The sequence below is a fragment of the Bos mutus genome, chromosome 2 (genome assembly GCF_027580195.1).
Source record: "Bos mutus isolate GX-2022 chromosome 2, NWIPB_WYAK_1.1, whole genome shotgun sequence".
Lineage (NCBI taxonomy): Eukaryota > Metazoa > Chordata > Mammalia > Artiodactyla > Bovidae > Bos > Bos mutus.
The window spans coordinates 92,350,652-92,368,983 of record NC_091618.1 but is presented as its reverse complement, the minus strand read 5'-3'; the positions used below and the strand labels follow the sequence as shown (position 1 = coordinate 92,368,983).

At 37.1% G+C, this 18,332-nt stretch overlaps 1 protein-coding gene across 10 annotated transcripts in view; it reads left to right on the top strand.

Annotated features, from left to right (window-relative positions):
- Window positions 1–18,332, top strand: part of PRPF40A (pre-mRNA processing factor 40 homolog A) — a 58,705-nt gene that overhangs the window by 19,463 nt on the left and 20,910 nt on the right. For all 10 annotated transcript variants that reach the window (XM_070390480.1, XM_070390471.1, XM_005894782.3 and 7 more), the window contains exons 6-7: window positions 16,196–16,306; window positions 18,112–18,232. In XM_070390480.1, coding sequence (XP_070246581.1) covers window positions 16,196–16,306; window positions 18,112–18,232 — 232 coding nt within the window. The remainder of the gene's footprint in view (window positions 1–16,195; window positions 16,307–18,111; window positions 18,233–18,332) is intronic.

The window sequence follows — 18,332 nt, the reverse complement described above, 5'->3', positions numbered from 1 at the left end:
ACCGGCGAACCTTGGCAATTTGATCTCTGGTTCCTCTGCCTTTTTTTAACCCAGCTTGTACATCTGGAGTTTCTCGGTTCATGTACTGCTGATGCTTAGCTTGAAGGGGTTTAAGCATTACCTTGCAGGCGTGTGAAATGAGTGCAGTTGTTCATTGGTCTGAATATTCTTTGGTATTGCCTTTCTTTGGGATTGGAATGAAAATTGACCTTTTCCAGAACTGTGGTCACTGCTGAAGTGAAGAAGTGAAGTGAAGTTGCTCAGTCGTGTCCGACTCTTGGCGACCCCATGGACTGTAGCCTACCAGGCTCCTCCATCCATGGGATTTTCCAGGCATTAGTACTGGAGTGGGTTGCCATTTCCTTCTCCAGGGGATCTTCCTGACCCAGGGATCAAACCTGGGTCTCCCACATTGTAGACAGGCGCTTTACTGTCTGAGCCACGGTAAATGTTTGGATTTTAAGTAACTCAGTTGGAATTCTATCACCTCCACTAGCTTTGTTGTAGTGATGCGTCTTAAAGCCTACTTGATTTCACACTCCAGGATATCCGGCTTTAGGTGAGTAACCACCTAGATCATCTAGATTTTTTAAATCATCATAGTTATCTGTCTGGGTCAGTAAGACCTTTATATATATATATAGTTGTTTTGTGTGTTGTTGCCTCCTTTTAATCTCTTCTGCTTCTGTTAGGTCCTTAACTAGGTCCTTAACCATTTCTGTCCTTCATCGTTCCCATCTAAGAAGGCCTTCTTATCCCTTTCTGCTGTTCTCTGGAACTCTGTGCTCAGTTTGGTATACCTTTACCATTCTTCCTTGCCTTTTACTTCTCTTCTTTCCTCAGCTATTTGTAAAGCCTCCTCAGATAACCACTTTGCCTTCTTGCGTTTATTTTTCATGGCTATGGTTTTGATCACTGCCTCCTAAACAGTGTTACACCTCTGTCCGTAGTTCTTTAGGCATTCTGTCTGTGAGATCTAACGCGTTTAACTATTTGTCACTTCCCTGTAAAATCATAAGGAATTTTATTTAGGTCATATCTGAATGGCCTAGTGGTTTTCCCTACTTTCTTCCATTTAAGCCTGAATTTTACAATAAGGAGCTCGTGATTGGAGCCATAGTCAGCTCTAGGTCTTGTTTTTGCTGACTGTGTAGAACTTCTCCATCTTGGACTACAAAAAATATAATCACTCTGGTTTTGGTATTAACCATCTGGTGATGTTCGTGTATAGTTATTTCCTGGGTTGTTGAAATATTTACTATGACTAGCGTGTTCTCTTGACAAAACTCTTGTTAGCCTTTGCCCTGCTTCATTTTGTACTTCAAGTCCACACTTGCCTGTTATTCTGAGTATCTCTTGACTTTTTATTTTTTCATTCCAATCCCCTATGATGAAAAGGACTTTTTTTTTTACAGTATTTCTAGAAGCTGTTCTTTAACCAGTCATCTTCATCTTCTTCAGTATTAGTGGTTGGCACATAGACATGCTGTGATGTTGAATGATTTGCCTTGGAGATGAATGGAGTTGATTCTGTTGTTATTAAGATTATACCCAAATACTGCATTTTGATTCTTTTGTTGACTGTGAGGGCTACTTCATTTCTTCTATGGGATTCTTGCCCACAGTAGTAGATACAGTGGTCATCTGAATTAAATTCAGCCATTGACATCAGTTTTAGTTCACTGATTCGTAAGATGTCAGTGTTCACTCTTGGCCATCTCCTATTTGACCACTTCCAATTTACCTTGATTCATGGACCTAGCATTCCTGTTTCCTATGCTGTATTATTTTTTTTTACAGCATCAGACTTTACTTTCACCACCAGACACATCCACAACTGAGGGTTGTTTTTCACTTTGGCACAGCTGCTTCATTCTTTCTAGAGCTATTTATTTCTCTTCTCCAGTAGCATATTGGACACCTTCTGACATAGGGGGCTCATCTTCCAGTATCATATCATTTTACCTTTTCATACTATTCGTGGGGTTCTCCTGGCAAGAATACTGGAGTGATTTGCTGTTCCTCGTTTTGTTAGAACTCTTCACTATGACTTATCAGTGTTGGATAACCCTGCAGGGTATGGCTCATAGCTTTATTGAGTTACCCAATCCCCTTCGCCATGGCTAGGCTTACAATTAGAATGGAAACAGGTAAACAGTAATTGATAATTTTCAATTAAGCATTACATTAGAACATTACTCCTTTGTAAACAAAAACTTGTCTGCTTTTGTCGATTACTGTAAATTTGATGTAGATTTTTCCTAATATTTAGTTGTTTAAAATACTTCTTTGCTTGTATCTTCCTTAACACAGAATCAGAAAGACAAAAGTTACTTGATTTTCCTTAGGAAAAGAGAGAATGACATTGCTGTACAGCATTTTTTTTCCCCTCAGTACTTAATTTTAAGATAGTAATATTCTAGTTCTTTTTGCTAATGTTCTGAATGCTCTTTTCTCATACATTTTCATGGTGTTTAGAAAAATAATGTAAGCCCGAGGCCTCACTTAAAGATGGCTATTTTATGGTTATTGATAATAGCTGTATTTTTTAGCCTCCAAGCATTTTCTGGTGTTTTTTTTCCCCTTAAAACTGTATGAAGTTTATGTGTGTGATCTCATTTAATCAAAACAGTAGTCCTGAGAGGTAGTTGTCATTCTCATATAGTTGAGAAAATTCAGAAAGCTGTGAATTAATTGCAGGTATGGTAAATCTGGGGGGAAAGATGTTTAATTGTGAACTGTATTTAAATATACTAATCTTATATCTTTTTTAAAAGCTTTAAAAGTTGAATGGTTATAAAATATCCACTTGGTATTTTTTCATTTTATGTCTTTTTGGTTTTGACTGATGATAGCGTCTTGTTTTTCCTGCTGATTTAAATAATACAGGCTCACTGGGAGGAAAATGAAGCAGACATAAGTTAAAAAGAAGAAAGTAAATTACCTTAAGTTTCTTTTTCCATGAGGAAACCGCCATGACTAATATTTTGGTTGTTTGAATTGTGTGTCAAACCTTTATTTTTCTCACTTGATTGAAATAGCTTTCTTTGTCATATATTAAACTCTCACATATTCTGACATCTATTTCTGGGTTTTCTTTTTCACTCTGTTTCTAATTCATTATTATACCTTTTCCTGATTATTGTTGTTTAGTCACCCAACTCATGTCTGACTGATGACCCCTGGACTGTAGTCTGTTAGGCTCCTCTGTCTATGGGTTTTCCGAGGCAAGAATACTGGAGTGTTGACAGGCACCAACACAATCCTGTAAAGCAATCATCCTTCAATTACAAGTAAGTTTAAAAAAAAAAAAAAAAATACTGAATTGGGTTGCCCTTTCCATCTCCAGGGACTCTTAGGATTGAACCTGAGTCTCCTATGTTGGCAGATGGATGGTGTACCACTGAGCCACCAGGGAAACTTAGAGTAGATTTCATATTTAATAAGACAGGTTGTTCATGGTTTCTCTTTTCATTATTTCCTTTGCTGTTTTCAGATATTAGCATGTACATTTCCCTGTTCCCTCCAAAAATAATCTGTAAATATGTAAACAGAGAGATGCTTAAAAGGCAAAACTGTGTTTTCATCTGGAATTAAATTTAATTCTTGCATTTTAAGAGAACTAACATTTAATGTTTTTCATTTTAAGTTTTCTTATCCAAAAACAGAATGTATTTATTTTAAAACTTGTTGTTTTTTTATTCTTAGATTTCTGGTACACAAATTTTAGTTACTTGTAGTTTTTTCAGACTGTGGTCATTATTGTTGATCCTTGCAGGCTCCCTCATATTTTTTCCCTTTGTTCTTCATCTTTGGGCTTCCCTGATGGCTCAGCTGGTAAAGAATTTGCCTGCAGTGTGAGACCTGGGTTCGATCCCTGGTTTGGGACGATCCCCTGGAGAAGGGAATGGCTATCCATTCCAGTATTCTGACCTGGAGAATTCCATTGACTGCACAGTCCATGGAGTTGCAAAGAATCGGACATGAATGAGTGACTTTCACTTTCACTTCATCTTTACTCCAGTTTACCCTCCCTAGTAGGTGCTCACTAGGATATATGTCCTAAGACATGTAAATATTGGGGAAAGCTTATGAAATTTTTTTGTGTTTTCATTAAGTATAATTGACATGAAACATTAGTTTCTGATGTAAATGCAGTGGTTCAGTATGGTACTTGTATACATTTTAAATGATTACTATAAATAAATCTAGTTAACATATGAGCATTGTTTTTTTTCTTGTGAGGTAGAATTTTAAGACTTACTCTAAGCAACTTTCAAAGACATGAAACAGTATTACTCACTATACTCACCATGCTGTACATTTTGTCCCCCATGATTTCCTTGTTTTACAGCTAAAAGTTTGTGCATTTTGACCCTCTTCACCCATTTCTCTCACCCGCCAAGCCACCCTCCTCTACGGCAGCCATCAATCTGTTCTCTGTTTCTGTAAACTTGGGTTTTTTGTTTTCTTACAATCTACTTGTAAGTGAGATTATATTAATCTTGTCTTTCTCTCTCTGGCTTATTCCACATAGCCTTCAAGGTCTGTCCATTTTGTTGCAGGTGTCAAGATTTCATTTCATCTTTATGGCTAAATTGTTTTGTTTTGTGCGTATGTGTGTTTTATATATATTTTCTTTATCCATTAATTTATCCATGGACAATTAGATTATTTCCATTTCTTAGCTACTATATATGCTTAAGTGCAATTTTATAAGAAACTTCCATACTGTTTTCCATTGTGGCTATACAGCTTACTTTCCACCAGCGGTATACTGGGGATCCAATTCCTGCACACCCTTGCCAGCATTTGTTATTTCTTGGGTTTTGATAACAGCTATCCTGACAGGTGTGAGGTGATATCTCATTATGGTTTTGACTTGTGTTTCTCTGATTAGCGATGTTGAGTATCTAATGTACCTTATGGCCATTTGTATGCCTTTTTCACCCATTCTTTAATTGGATTATTTGCAATTTCTTGCTATTTATTTGTAAGAGTTTCTTATGTATTGTGGCTATCAACCCTGTATCAGTTATATGGTTTACAAACATTTTCTTCCACTCCAAAGATTATTTTTTGCTATTTTCTTTACTGTGCAGAAGCTTTTTTAGTTTGATGTAATCACACTTTGTATTCCAAAACATGAAGAACTAGTTCAAAATTACTTTCAGTTCAGTTCAGTCACTCAGTCGTGTCTGACTCTTTGCGATCCCATGGACTGCAGCACACCAGACTTCCCTGTCCTGGAAGTCTCCAACTTCCAGAGCTTGCTCAAACTCATGTCCACTGAGTCGGTGATGCCATCCAGCCAACTCATCCTCTGTCATCCCTTTCGTCTCCCGCCTTCAATCTTTCCCAGCATCAGGGTCTTTTCAAATGAGTCACCTCTTCACAGCAGGTGGCCAAAGTATTGGAGTTTCAGCTTCAGCACAAGTCCTTCCAGTGAATATTCAGGACTGATTCCCTTTAGGATGGACTGGTTGGATCTCCTTGCAGTTCGAGGGACTCTCAAGAGTCTTCTCCAACACCACAGTTCAAAAGCATCAATTCTTCAGCGCTCAGCTTTCTTTATAGTCCAACTCTCACATCTATACATGACTACTGGAAAAACCGTACATAGCTTTGACTAGACGGACCTGTGTTGGCAAAGTAATGTCTCTTCTTTTTAATATGCTGTCTAGGTTTGTCATAGCTTTTCTTCCAAGGAGCAGGTGTCTTTTAATTTCATGGCTGCAGTCACCATCTATAGTAATTTTGGAGCCCCAAAAGATAAGTCTTTTATTGTTTCCAGTGTTTCTCCGTCTATTTGCCATTGAAATGATGGGACTGGATGCCATGATCTTAAGTTTTTTGAATGTTGAGTTTTAAGCCAGTTTTTCACTCTCTTCTTTGACCTTCATCAAGAGGCTCTTCAGTTCTTCTTGGCTTTCTGCCATAAGAGTGGTATCATCTGCATTTCTGAGGTTATTGATATTTCTCCTGGCAATCTTGATTCCAGGTTGTGCTTCATCCAGCCCAGCATTTTGCATGATGTACCCTGCATATAAGCTAAGTAAGCAAGTGACAGTATACAGCCTTGACATGCTCCTTTCCCAATTTGGAACCAGTCTGTTGTTCCATGTCTTGTTATAAATGTTGCTTCTTGACCTGCATACAGGTTTCTCAGGAGGCAGGTAAGGTGCTCTGGTATTCCTATTTCTTGAAGAATTTTCCAGAGTCAAAGGCTTTCATGTAATCAATAAAGCAGAAGTAGATGTTTTTCTCAGAGAAGGCAGTGGCACCCTACTCCAGTACTCTTGCCTGGAAAATCCCATGGATGGAGAAGCCTGGTGGGCTACAGTCCATGGGGTCGCTAAGAGTCGAACATGACTGAGCGACTCCACTTTCACTTTTCAGTTTCATGCATTGGAGAAGGAAATGGCAACCCACTCCAGTATTCTTGCCTGGAGAATCCCAGGGACCAGGGAGCCTGATGGCCTGCCGTCTGGAATCACAGAGTCGGACACGACTGAAGCGACTTAGCAGCAGCAGCAGATGTTTTTTCTGGAGTTCTCTTGCTTTTTCGATGATCTAGCAGATGTTGGCAATTTGATCTGTGGTTCCTCTGCCTTTTCTAAATCCAGCTTGAACATCTGGAAGTTAACGGTTCACGTACTGTTGAAGCCTGGCTTGGAGAATTTTGAGCGTTACTTGGCTAGCGTATGAGATAAGTGCAATTGTGCAGTAGTTTGGCATTGCTTTACTTTGGGATTGAAAAGAACACTGACCTTTTCCAGTCCTGTGGCCACTACTGTGTTTTCAAAATTTGCTGGCATATTGAGTGCAGCACTTTTCACAGCATCGTCTTTTAGGATTTGAAATAGCTCAACTGGAATTCCATCACCTCCACTAGCTTTGTTCATAGTGATGCTTCTTAAGGCCCACTTGACTTCACATTCCAGGATGTCTGGCTCTAGGTGAGTGATCACACCATCGTGACTATCTGGGTCGTGAAGATCTTTTTTGTATAGTTCTGTGTATTCTTGCCACCTTTTTTAATATCTTCTGCTTCTGTCAGCTCCATACCGTTTCTGTCCTTTATTGTATCCATCCTTGCATGAAATGTTCCCTTGGTATATCTAATTTTGTTGAAGAGCTCTCTAGTCTCTCCCATTCTGTTGTTTTCCTCTGTTTCTTTGCAGTGATCACTGAGGAAGGCTTTCTTATCTCTCTGTGCTAGTCTTTGGAACTCTGCATTCAGATGGGTATATCTTTCCTTTTCTCCTTTTCCTTTACCTTCTCTTCTTTTCTCAGCTGTTTGTAAGGCCGCCTCAGACAGCCATTTTGCCTTTTTGCATTTCTTTTTCTTGGCGATGGTCTTGATCCCTGTCTCTTGTACAGTGTCACGAACCTCAGTCCATAGTTGTTCAGGCACTCCATCATATCTAATCCCTTGAATCTGTTTGTCACTTCCACTGTATAATCATAAGGGATTTGATTTAGGTCCTATCTAAATGATCTAGTGGTTTTCTGAATAGTATTCCATTGTTTGTGCACGCACAGGTCTGTGTGTGTGTGTGTGTGTGCGTGCACTGTGTGTTTATCACAGTGCACCTTCATTACCTTTTCTTTATCCATTCATCTGTTGATAGACCCCTTAGTTTCCTTCCTTGCCCTGACAACTGTAAATAATTCTACTGTGAACATTTGAGTGCATGTATTTTTTCAAATTTAATGTTTTTATTTTCCCAGGAGTGGACTTGCTGGGTCATATGGTAATTCTGTTTTTAGTTGTTTGAGAAATCTCCATACTGGTTTCCACAGTGGTTGTACCAGTTTACATTCCCTCCAGCATTTATGAGGGTTCTGTTTTCTGTACATCCTTGCCAACATACGTTATTTGCATTCTTTTCAATGATAGCCATTCTGACGGGTGTGAGGTGATATCTCACTGTAATTTTAATTTGCACTTCCTTAATGGTCACTTGATGTCAAGCATCTCTCTTCATGTATCTGTTGGCCTACTGCTTTTCCTCCTTGGGAAAATGGCTGTTTAGGTCTTGTGCCCATTTTTTAATTGGGTTGTTTGGGGAGTTTTTTGGTGTTGAGTTGTATTAGCTATTTATATTTTGGATATTAACCTCTTAGCAGTTGTATCATTTGCAAATATTTTCTATTTGGTAGGTTGTTTTTTCAATTTGTGGATGGTTTCCTTTGCTGTACAAAAGCTTTTAAGGTTGATTTTGGATCTAGTACTTTTTAAAGGTAATGGTTTGGTGTTACCATTCCAATTTTCTTAGCAGTTATTGGGTTCTTCCAGATGTTAATGTTACAGAGGTTTAATAATTATTTAGCATGCAATTAGAGATCATAATAGCCATCATTGTCCTTTTTTTTTTGAGTAGGGGCAATAAGTAAGTATTCGATTTCTGTTAAGTTTTAATGTAAAAGGGTTTTGTTGTTATTCAGCTCTCAATATCTTGTTTTCTGTTTTCTTCATTTGATTTCTCTATTTACTAGGTAGTGTTTTTTTTCCAGCTTCTAGATGTAGGATTTGTTGTTGTTCAAATTGCCTGTTGTTTTTTTGGAGAAATCTTAAATTGAGTGCAAAGTAGAGAATCTCACATACATACAACCTTCTCTACCATCAGCATCTCTTACCAGAGTGGTACATTACTGCAGTTGGTGAACATACAGTGACGCATCGTTATCACTCAAAGTCCGGTTTGTATTAGGGTCACTCTTGGTGTTATGCATTCTGTGAGTTTTGACAAATGTTTAGTGACATGTATTCCACACAGCAGTGTCATACAGAATAGTTTCACTGTCCTAAAAATCCTCTGTGCTATTCCTCTTCATCTCTCTTCCCACCTCCACAACTGTTGTATGCCACAGTTTGTCCGTTCATCTATTAAAAGACATCTTGGTTGCTTCCAGGTTTTAGCAATTATGAATAAAGCTGCTACAAATATTATGTACAGATAATTATATGGAAAAGTTTTCACCTCATTCGGGTAAATATCACAGAGCGTGATTGCTTCATCGTATGTTGTTCAGTCTCTGTTGTGTCCCAACTGTTTGTGATCCTGTGGACTGCAGCATGCCAGGCTTCCCTGTCCTTCACTATCTCCTGGAGTTTGCTCAGTCTCATGTCCATTCAGTCAGTAATGCTATCCAACCATCTCATCCTCTGTTGGCCTTTTCTCATATAGTAAGAGTATATTTACTGTTTGAAAAAAGAAAAGATTTATTCAACTGCATCAGGTCTTAGTTGTGGCATGCAGGATCTTTTGTTGCAGCACATGAACTCTAGTTGTGGTGCGTGGGCTTAGTACTTGTGGTATGTGAGCTCCAGAGTGCATGGGGTTTCAGTAACTGCAGCACTCAGGCTCAGTAGCTGTGTCATGAATGCTCTAGAATGCATGGGCTTCAGTAGTTGCAGTTTGAGGCCTTAGTTCCTCCACAGCACGTGGGATCTTAGTTTCCAGACTAGGAATCAAGCCCACCATCCCTGCATCACTGCAAGGTGGATTCTTAGCCACTGGACCACCAGGAAAGTCCCAGAACTGTATTTATTTTGATAAGAAGTTGCTGAACTGTCTTCCAATGTGACTGTACCATTTTGACGTCTCATTAACAGTGAATGAATGTTCCTGTTGCCCCACAACATTTTATATTATTGGTGTTTTTAGGGGCTTTTTTTGTTGTTGTTTTTTACTTTTTTAAAAAATTTTAATACTTGTGTGATGCATTTTAATTTCCAGGTCTATAATAATGTATGATGTTGAGCATGTTTTCATATGCTTAGTTGCATCTATATTTCTTTTTTTGTTGAGATGTCCAGATATTTTTACTTGTTTATTGTTAAGTTTAGAGGTTGTTTTTTTTTGTTTGTTTTTTTTTAATATAATTTAGTAAATTACACTGGTTAACAGTACTGAAATGGATGTGTCTTTTGCAAATGATTTGCGGCTTTTCTCGTTCTTTGAACTGTCTTTGTGAAAGCAGAAATTTTTAATTTTAGTTAAGTCCATCTGTCATTTATTTTTTATAACGCATACCTTTTTGCCTTAAGCACAGTGTATAAGATGTTAATTCTTTGCAGTTTATTAAAGCCTCACTTATGTTCTGTGTCAAGACCAATTTTAGGAGTATTTTTTTTGTGTTGACAGTTTAAAGTTATTTTGTTATTCTGTATCTTGGCATATCTAATCTGCTTAATCTCCCTAAGGAGATAGGTATATTAAAATCTTTTTTCATCTTGTTCGCCCATATTTTTCTATTGTTGCTCTATATTTTAAGCCTCAGGTGCAAAATAAATGCATGTGCAGGTATGATGTATCTCACAGCCAGCTATATTATCACAGTCACTGGATAATTAAATATTTTTCTTTTTATTATTGTATTATTTGAGAATTTTGTTTCTGTTTATTTTTGAAAGACTTGTAAATCACCATGATTTTCAGGATGTAGTTTGGTTGTGAAAAGTGAAAGTCAAAGTAGCTCAGTTGTCCAATTCTTTGACCCCATGAACTGTAGCACACCGGACTCCTCTGTCCATGGAATTCTCCAGGCAAGATTACTGGAGTGGGTTGCCATTTCCCTTCTTCAAGGGATCTTTCCAACCCAGAGATGGAACCTGGGTCTCCTGCATTGCAGATTCTTTATTGTCTGAGCCACCAGGTTGTTACAAGTCTATTGGTGTGATCCTCTGATGGTGGATTTTTTTTTTTTCAATTTGTTAATAGAAATACTTTTACACATTGCCTAATATTGAATTACCCTAGCACTTTTATATAATAAATTCTACTTTTTCAAAGTGTATACGTTGTAGAATACTCTTGGCTAATATTTTAATTCTTAACATTTATAAGCATCATTGCCTGCTTTTCCTTTTTTGATACTTTTCTGTTGTGCTTTGTTACTCTTATAGAGAGCTTTTCTTTTTTTTTTTTTTAAGATTTTCAATTTTCGAGCTTTATTTTTTATTATTATTATTATTAGTTTTTTTACTTTACAATATTGTATTGGTTTTGCCATACATCAACGTGGATCCGCCACGGGTGTACATGTGTTCCCCATCCTGAACCCCTGCTCCCACCTCCCTCCCCATACCATCCCTCTGGGTCATCCCAGTGCACCAGCCCCAAGCTTCCTGTATCCTGCATCAAACCTGGACTGGCAATTTGTTTCTTATATGATATTAGAGAGCTTTTCATCTCTTTCTGTGATCTGAAATAATATTGTAATACTCTATTCTTAAAAGGTTCCATAGCGTTCTGCTGTAAAGTCAGCTGGTTTAAGTTTCTTTCAGTTGCATCTATGGTAGCTGAAATATTCAAGTGTGATGTTTTTCTTTTGGGTGAATTTTGGTAAATAGTTTGGGAGGAAATCTTTTCCTCTAGATTTTGAAATTGGTTGTGAATCTGTTTTCTGTGGTTTGTTTTCCTTATTTAGAATAGTGAGCAGCTTTTCTACATTTCTTGGTGTTTTATTTAGTCATTTTTAAAAACTGATTTAGCTTTTTTTTTTCATTCAGTTGAGCTTATACATTGTATAAATGTTCACATTTTGAGTTTGAATGTGCTGAGTTTATTCACAGCCCAGTTGTTGACTAGCTTTTTTGACTCTGAAAAGTATGTAAGGTCTCTTGATAATTATGTATGTGCATTTTTCCCCCTTATACCCAGGATTTTGTTTTTGTTTTTTTTCCTCTCAGATATTTTCGGTATATATTGTGCCACTACATCATTTGTTACAGTGTCTTACTGTTTTTAGTTAGCACTGCATATTTTTCATTATATTAAAAGCAGATCTGAGTTTATAGTATGAATGGGGGACTGTAATTGAACTGTCCTTGGGTGGTTATTATCTTAAGTCTTTGATAGGTAACTTATACTTATTGCTTTGAGGAACTCATGTTTTTTAAAAAACAGTAATTTTGTAGGCAAATGTTTTATAAATAGCCTATATTAACATGACTGTCAATACTTAGTAACTACTTGCCTAGGTCATATTTTAGCCTATGAAAATAACTTTGTAGTTGTTAGTTGTTGATAATGTTTTTTATGCCACTCAACATTCAGATATATTTGTTTTTAAGCTTTTAAAATATTACGAGTTTTGACCAGAAACATAATTTTACTGTAAGTTGCAGATTAGATATTTTTAAGGTAAAAGAGTGAAAAATTTATCAGATAAATGACTTTTCTCACTCCAAAATTGACTTTTATAAGTGAATTTGGTATATTGCTTAAGACATTTATACAGAATTTATATTCCTGTCTGGAATGATTCAATTTCTATTGATACAAAGAGCTGGACCCTTGATCCTTAGTTTTGGGCTGGGACAGTGTTAGGAACTCAAGCTAGCTATATTACCTTGGGCATGTTACTTTACTTTCTTATGCTCCCTTTTCTCTTCCATAAAGTGAAGCTGGTAAATGGTACCTACTTCATAGGGTTTTTAAAAGGGTTATTAAAAAGGATTATTAAAAGAGTTAACTGATAACTGATGCAAAGCAGTTAGTACAGGGCTTAATATTAAATAGTTGGTCATGAATTTGTCTATTAGACTGTCCCTTAATGCAGGCTTGAAACAGTGTTATTTCCTGAATCACTGTGAGCAAGTTGTCAACCCTTGTAAGCTTTGCTCTTTTAATTTGTAAAATGAAGATAATGGTCTTACCTGCTTTTAAAATTCAAAGAAAGTAATAGGTAGTGAATGCTAAATTGCTTACTGTTGTGTATCTTCTCTTCCCATTTTTGATGAAGAGCACATAGTCCTTTCCTTTTTCATTCTGTTATTTCATATGTTTGTTTATCTATGTTAACACCATTTAATTTATGAAGTAAGCATTACCCATACAGTTGAAGAAGCTTCCATATATATCTCTTACTGTATCACTTTTTGATTTCATTTTCAGCAATTATTTAATGTTGGCTCCAGAGAAATTGTAGTTGTCATATTCTGCGAAGGTGCTGAAACAAGTTAAGGAATTTAAATACACTTGCAATTATCTAGGGGCTTCCCTGGTGGCTTAGATGGTAATGAATCTGCCAATAGTGTGGGAGACCTGAGTTCAATCCCTGGGTCGGAAAGATCCTCTGGAGAAGGGAATGGTAACCCACTCCAGTATTTTTGCCTGGAGAATCCCATGGACAGAGGAACTTGGTATGGGGTCTAAAAGTCTCAGACACAACTGAGCAACTAATGCTTTCACACTTTCACTTTTGCAGTAACCTAACTATCCTGCTACATCATTCAGAAATCCATCCTGTAAGGTTCTGACTGTTTATGGAATGGAATTATTAACAAGTCTCAGAAGGGCTAGTTATTTTGTTATTAAACAGCCCAAAAAATTTGGTCAGGTAATTTCTTTGAATTCTAATGGCTATCTCTAATTCCTTCACATAACTCTAGTTCCCTTTTCAGGAATTACAGAAAATAATCATCTTACCTCACCTAGTTTTGTTAAAATTACATTGATATATATACTCAAGTTGTCTTTTTTCGGTGTGTGTGTATTTATGTATTTATAATCATTTGGTTCTTAGTTGCTCTGTTTGGGCTTTCTCTAGTTGGGGCGAGCTCTTGATTGTGGTGCACGGACTGCTCATTGTGCTGGCTGCTGCTTTTGTTGTGGAGCATAGGCTCTAGGTGCACAGGCTTCAGTAGTGACACGCAGGCTCAGTAGTTGAGGCTTAGGCTCCCTAGAGAGATTGGGCTTCAGTAATTGCAGTACGTGGGCTTGGTAGTTGGGCTCTCGGGCTCAGTAGTTTAGTTGCTCCATGGCATTGGAATCTTCCCAGACTAGAGATGAAACCCATGTCCCACGCGCTGGCAGGCGGATTCTTATCCATTGCACCACCGGAGAAGTCCCTTTAGGTTGTCTTTTCTTATTTTCCATTCCCACATTTTGCAAATGTTTCTTAACTATTTATTTATATATTTTGGATATGTTGGGTCTTTGTTGTTTCACAGACTTTCCTGTAGTTTCAGCAAGCATGGGCTGCTACTGTCTTGTTGGGGTGTGCAAGCTTTTCATTGTGGTAGCCTCTCATTGTAGAGCATGGGCTCTAAGGTACACTGGCTTCAGTAGTTGCGGTTCCTGGGCTCTAGAGCACAGGCTCAATAGTTGTGTGTATGGGCTTAGTTGCTCTGTGGCATTTGGGATCTTTCCGGATCACGGATGGAACCCTTGTCTCCTGCATTGGCAGGCTGAGCCACCAGGGAAACCCTGATTTAGTTTTTAGTTAGTGTATTGTAACATTTAACACATTTGAAACTGGAATGCATTCTACCATTCATGTTGTCCTGTGCTCTCTGTTCTCCAGCCTAGTTGTGCATGATTGAACAGCAAAAATACCAACATCAGAAGATTGTCAGTGGTTTGTAAGAAAATCATGACATGAAAATAATGACACAACACTCTTTTATCAGCTAGGAATAAAGTGGTTATGGTGAGAGAATAGGAAAAGCAATGAAATCATGTGTTTAGCCACGTTCCCAAAGCAGAAATCAAAGGCAGATCTACTCCATTACTTAATAAAGTTGATAAGGAAGGGAAGATAGGGGGCAGTTTAATTGTTAAGAAGAAAGTTAAGAACCAGTACCAATGGTTTTCAGATATTTTATGGCTTATTTTGTTTTGTTTTTTAAGTAATGCTGCATTGCTAGGAAGATTCTTAGTATTCAGCAGGGAATTACATTATGGAGAAATATAATAGACGTTAGCAACTTAGTTACAGTAAGCATCCTCAGTGTAAATTTTGAGAAATAGACTATTTTATTTGCCTATTTTCCTTTTTATGTATTCACAAAAGTTATAGGGGATGAAACCAAGTCTTAATTAAGAATGTGTGTATGCGTGCCAGGTCGCTTCAGTTGTGTCTGATTCTGTGCAGCCCTGTGGACTGTAGCCTGCCGGCTCCTTTGTCCATGAGATTCTCCTGGCAAAAATACTGGAGTGGGTTGCCATGCCCTCCTCCGAGGGATCTTCCGGACCCAGCGGAACCTGCGTCTCTTACATCTAACAACCTGCATTGGCAGGCAGGTTCTTTACCACTTGCTTGCACCACGTGGAAAGCCCCTAAATAAGAATAAATCCTTTCAAAAAGTTTAACATAAATCTGAGTGGTAAAAATTGTGATAGTTTGACAGTGATTTTACCTTTTCTTTCTTAGAGGATTGAAGACATTTAGTATAGACCATTTTTATAACCCTTTTTAAAGCACACTTTAGTCTGTTACCATCTGAAAAATCTGATGCCCAGAATTGGGCTTAGTACCTTTGATCTCATCCAGTAATTCATTCATTCATTCATGATTCTTTGTAAAATTACTTTTTAAAAAACACTATTATTATTGACATATAAAAAATGTACATACTAAATGTGTATGACTGGATGATTTGGGGAATAAATACACATCCATGGAATTATCACCAAGAATATAGACATCTATCATCTCAAAAGTTCTTTGCAACCCCTTTTATTATTATTTTATGTTAGCCTGCGTGTGTTTATATGGTGACCTTACAGAGCTTGTAACCATGAAGTATCACATCTATTGATACTTGAAGTCTTACTAACACCTTTTAGTAGGTTCTTACCACTAGTGAATATGTATTCTGTATCAAAGTAGTTTCTGTAAAATGTTCTCGTCTTGTGTTGAGGCATTTGAATTCACATTTTATCCCTGTTGAATTTCACCTTGTCGATAATTAAATTCTGATTGTCATCCAGAGGCATCCTTTCCAGTTTGGACTCCTGCATCTTTATTGCATGTCAGTTTAGAACTTTCTTCAACTTTATGTAAATATTCTTTATGTTAGAGTTGTTGAGCTCACGGTCAATCCTCTTGTACTGCATTAGCATCTCATTCACATATTCTCTTTTATCCACAAGGTGTAGAATTGTGTTACTGAAAGATTGTCTTATGTGTAGTAGTTATATAAGCAGTTGTAGCCTTATAATTTTGAGACTGTAGAATAGAGATCCTAAAACCTGAACTCATCCATGCTGCTTTTGAAGTACTTATAAAATATTCTATTTTCAGTTACCTCCCTACTTATGTTGATCAGTTATTCAAAAGTATGCCCATTTTATACTTTTAATTTCTTCATATATTACTTTGAAACTAATAACATTCATGTTTACTGTCATTGTCACTGTTACATAATTTGAATCTTTGTATTAATATTTTTCGTTAGAAATCAATGTGGACTGAACATAAATCACCTGATGGAAGGACCTACTACTACAATACTGAAACAAAACAGTCTACTTGGGAGAAACCAGATGATCTTAAAACTCCTGCTGAGGTAAAAGTTTGTTAGAGAGATTAAACAGTTTTCTTTCCTTTTTTTTATTTTAAGGGTTTTGGTATGTATTTGGCTTTCCAAAGAATCAGTTCAGTTCAGTTCAGTCACTCAGTTGTGTCCAACTCTTTGCGACCCCATGAATCGCAGCACGCCAGGCCTCCCTGTCCATCACCAACTCCCGGAGTTCACTCAGACTCACGTCCATCGAGTCAGTGATGCCATCCAGGCATCTCATCCTCTGTCGTCCCCTTCTCCTCCTGCCCCCAATCCCTCCCAGCATCAGAGTCTTTTCCAATGAGTCAACTCTTCACATGAGGTGGCCAAGTATTGGAGTTTCAGCTTCAGCATCAGTCCTTCCAATGAACACCCAGGACTGATCTCCTTTTGGATGAACTGGTTGGATCTCCTTGCAGTCCTAGGGACTCTCAAGAGTCTTCTCCAATACCACAATTCAAAAGCATCAATTCTTTGGCGCTTAGCTTTCTTCACAGTCCAACTCTCACATCCATACGTGAGGAATAGTACCACTTATATCAGAAAAGAATGCTGCAAAGGCATTCAGAGGAGAAAAGGGTTTGTACAGTCACACCAGTAAGAAAAAAGACAAAATTCATTCCTTTCTGTGAGCAAACCAGTTTTTTGGTTTTGGTTTTTTTTTTTTTACTGATTTTTACCCCTGCTCAGGAACCTTTGTCAGGTGGCTATCAATTAAAAGAAAAGTGACTTAAAGACTAAATTGGAAGGAAAAAAGTACTCTCTCTCCACTTGGTCTTTATCTTCCTCTTTATATCAAACCTGAGTGATTTCAGATGTCTTCTTCTGGGTGCTTATGTTTTTCCAATGAAGCTAGTGTCATGGAGATGAAGTTAAATTAACATACTTCCATCTTTTAGAATGGGAAATTATGTCTTTGAAAAATACAACCCCCACCTGAGTATGTATTATTTCATTTTATGTTATAAACTATATAAATATGAAAGTAAGATTGAAGGAATAAACTGGGTAAGCAGTGTTCCATTTGGTTTAATTAGGAACTCTGGTGTTCTAAGTGAGAGTTGATCTGGCATTTCAAAGCTATATTTGAAAGTTTTTCCTAGTTGGCATCTTTTCTTATCCGCACGCCTCCCGTTCTTAATTAAGAATTTGAAGAGGTAAAAAGTGTTTTTCAGGCCACCACAGTAATGATAGTATAGCAATATTTGGGAAGGGAATTTGGCAGATGATAAAATTTTTATTTATCCCATAGATATTTGCCCCAGACACTGATTAGATTTGTTTTCAATAGAATTCTCATCCCACCACCATAACAGGTTCTGTGTGTTGGGTTTTAAGTATTATTTAAACTGCTTCCTTACATGATGTAGTCACATAGGTTTGTGATAAATTGTTTGTGAAACTGAAATCTAAACATGACTAAATCAGATTTTGCTTTCTCTTAAATTTTGTTTTTCCTATTTGTATTAGTATTTGTGGAAAATGGATGGTAATTATTACCTGTGGTGAGTTGTAAATGGCAAGAGCATTCAAATCTGGATTTGAAAATCAGATAGACCTGGTTTTGAATCTTGTCTTTGCCCCTTAATAGGTACATTACCTTAGACAAACATAGTACATCCAAATAACTTAACATCTCTTATTTAGTAAGTATCCTGCAGTGGTTGTTTATATTGTCACCATCTTGCAAGGTTTAGAATTGTATGGGTTGATAATATCTAGTAAAATCAGTGATGTAAATGATGAAAACAGACTAAATCTATTACTGCTATCTGAAGTTTTTTTTTATTTTTTATTTTTTTTCACTTCAGCAACTTTTATCTAAATGCCCTTGGAAGGAGTACAAGTCTGACTCTGGAAAGCCTTATTATTACAATTCTCAAACAAAAGAATCTCGCTGGGCCAAACCTAAAGAACTTGAAGATCTTGAAGGTAAAACAGGGAAAAATAATTTTTAATGTTCCTTTTTATATGTGTGTGTTATTCACAGTCCTTCATAAATAGGATTGTTCAATCAGAGGTCTTATTTTTT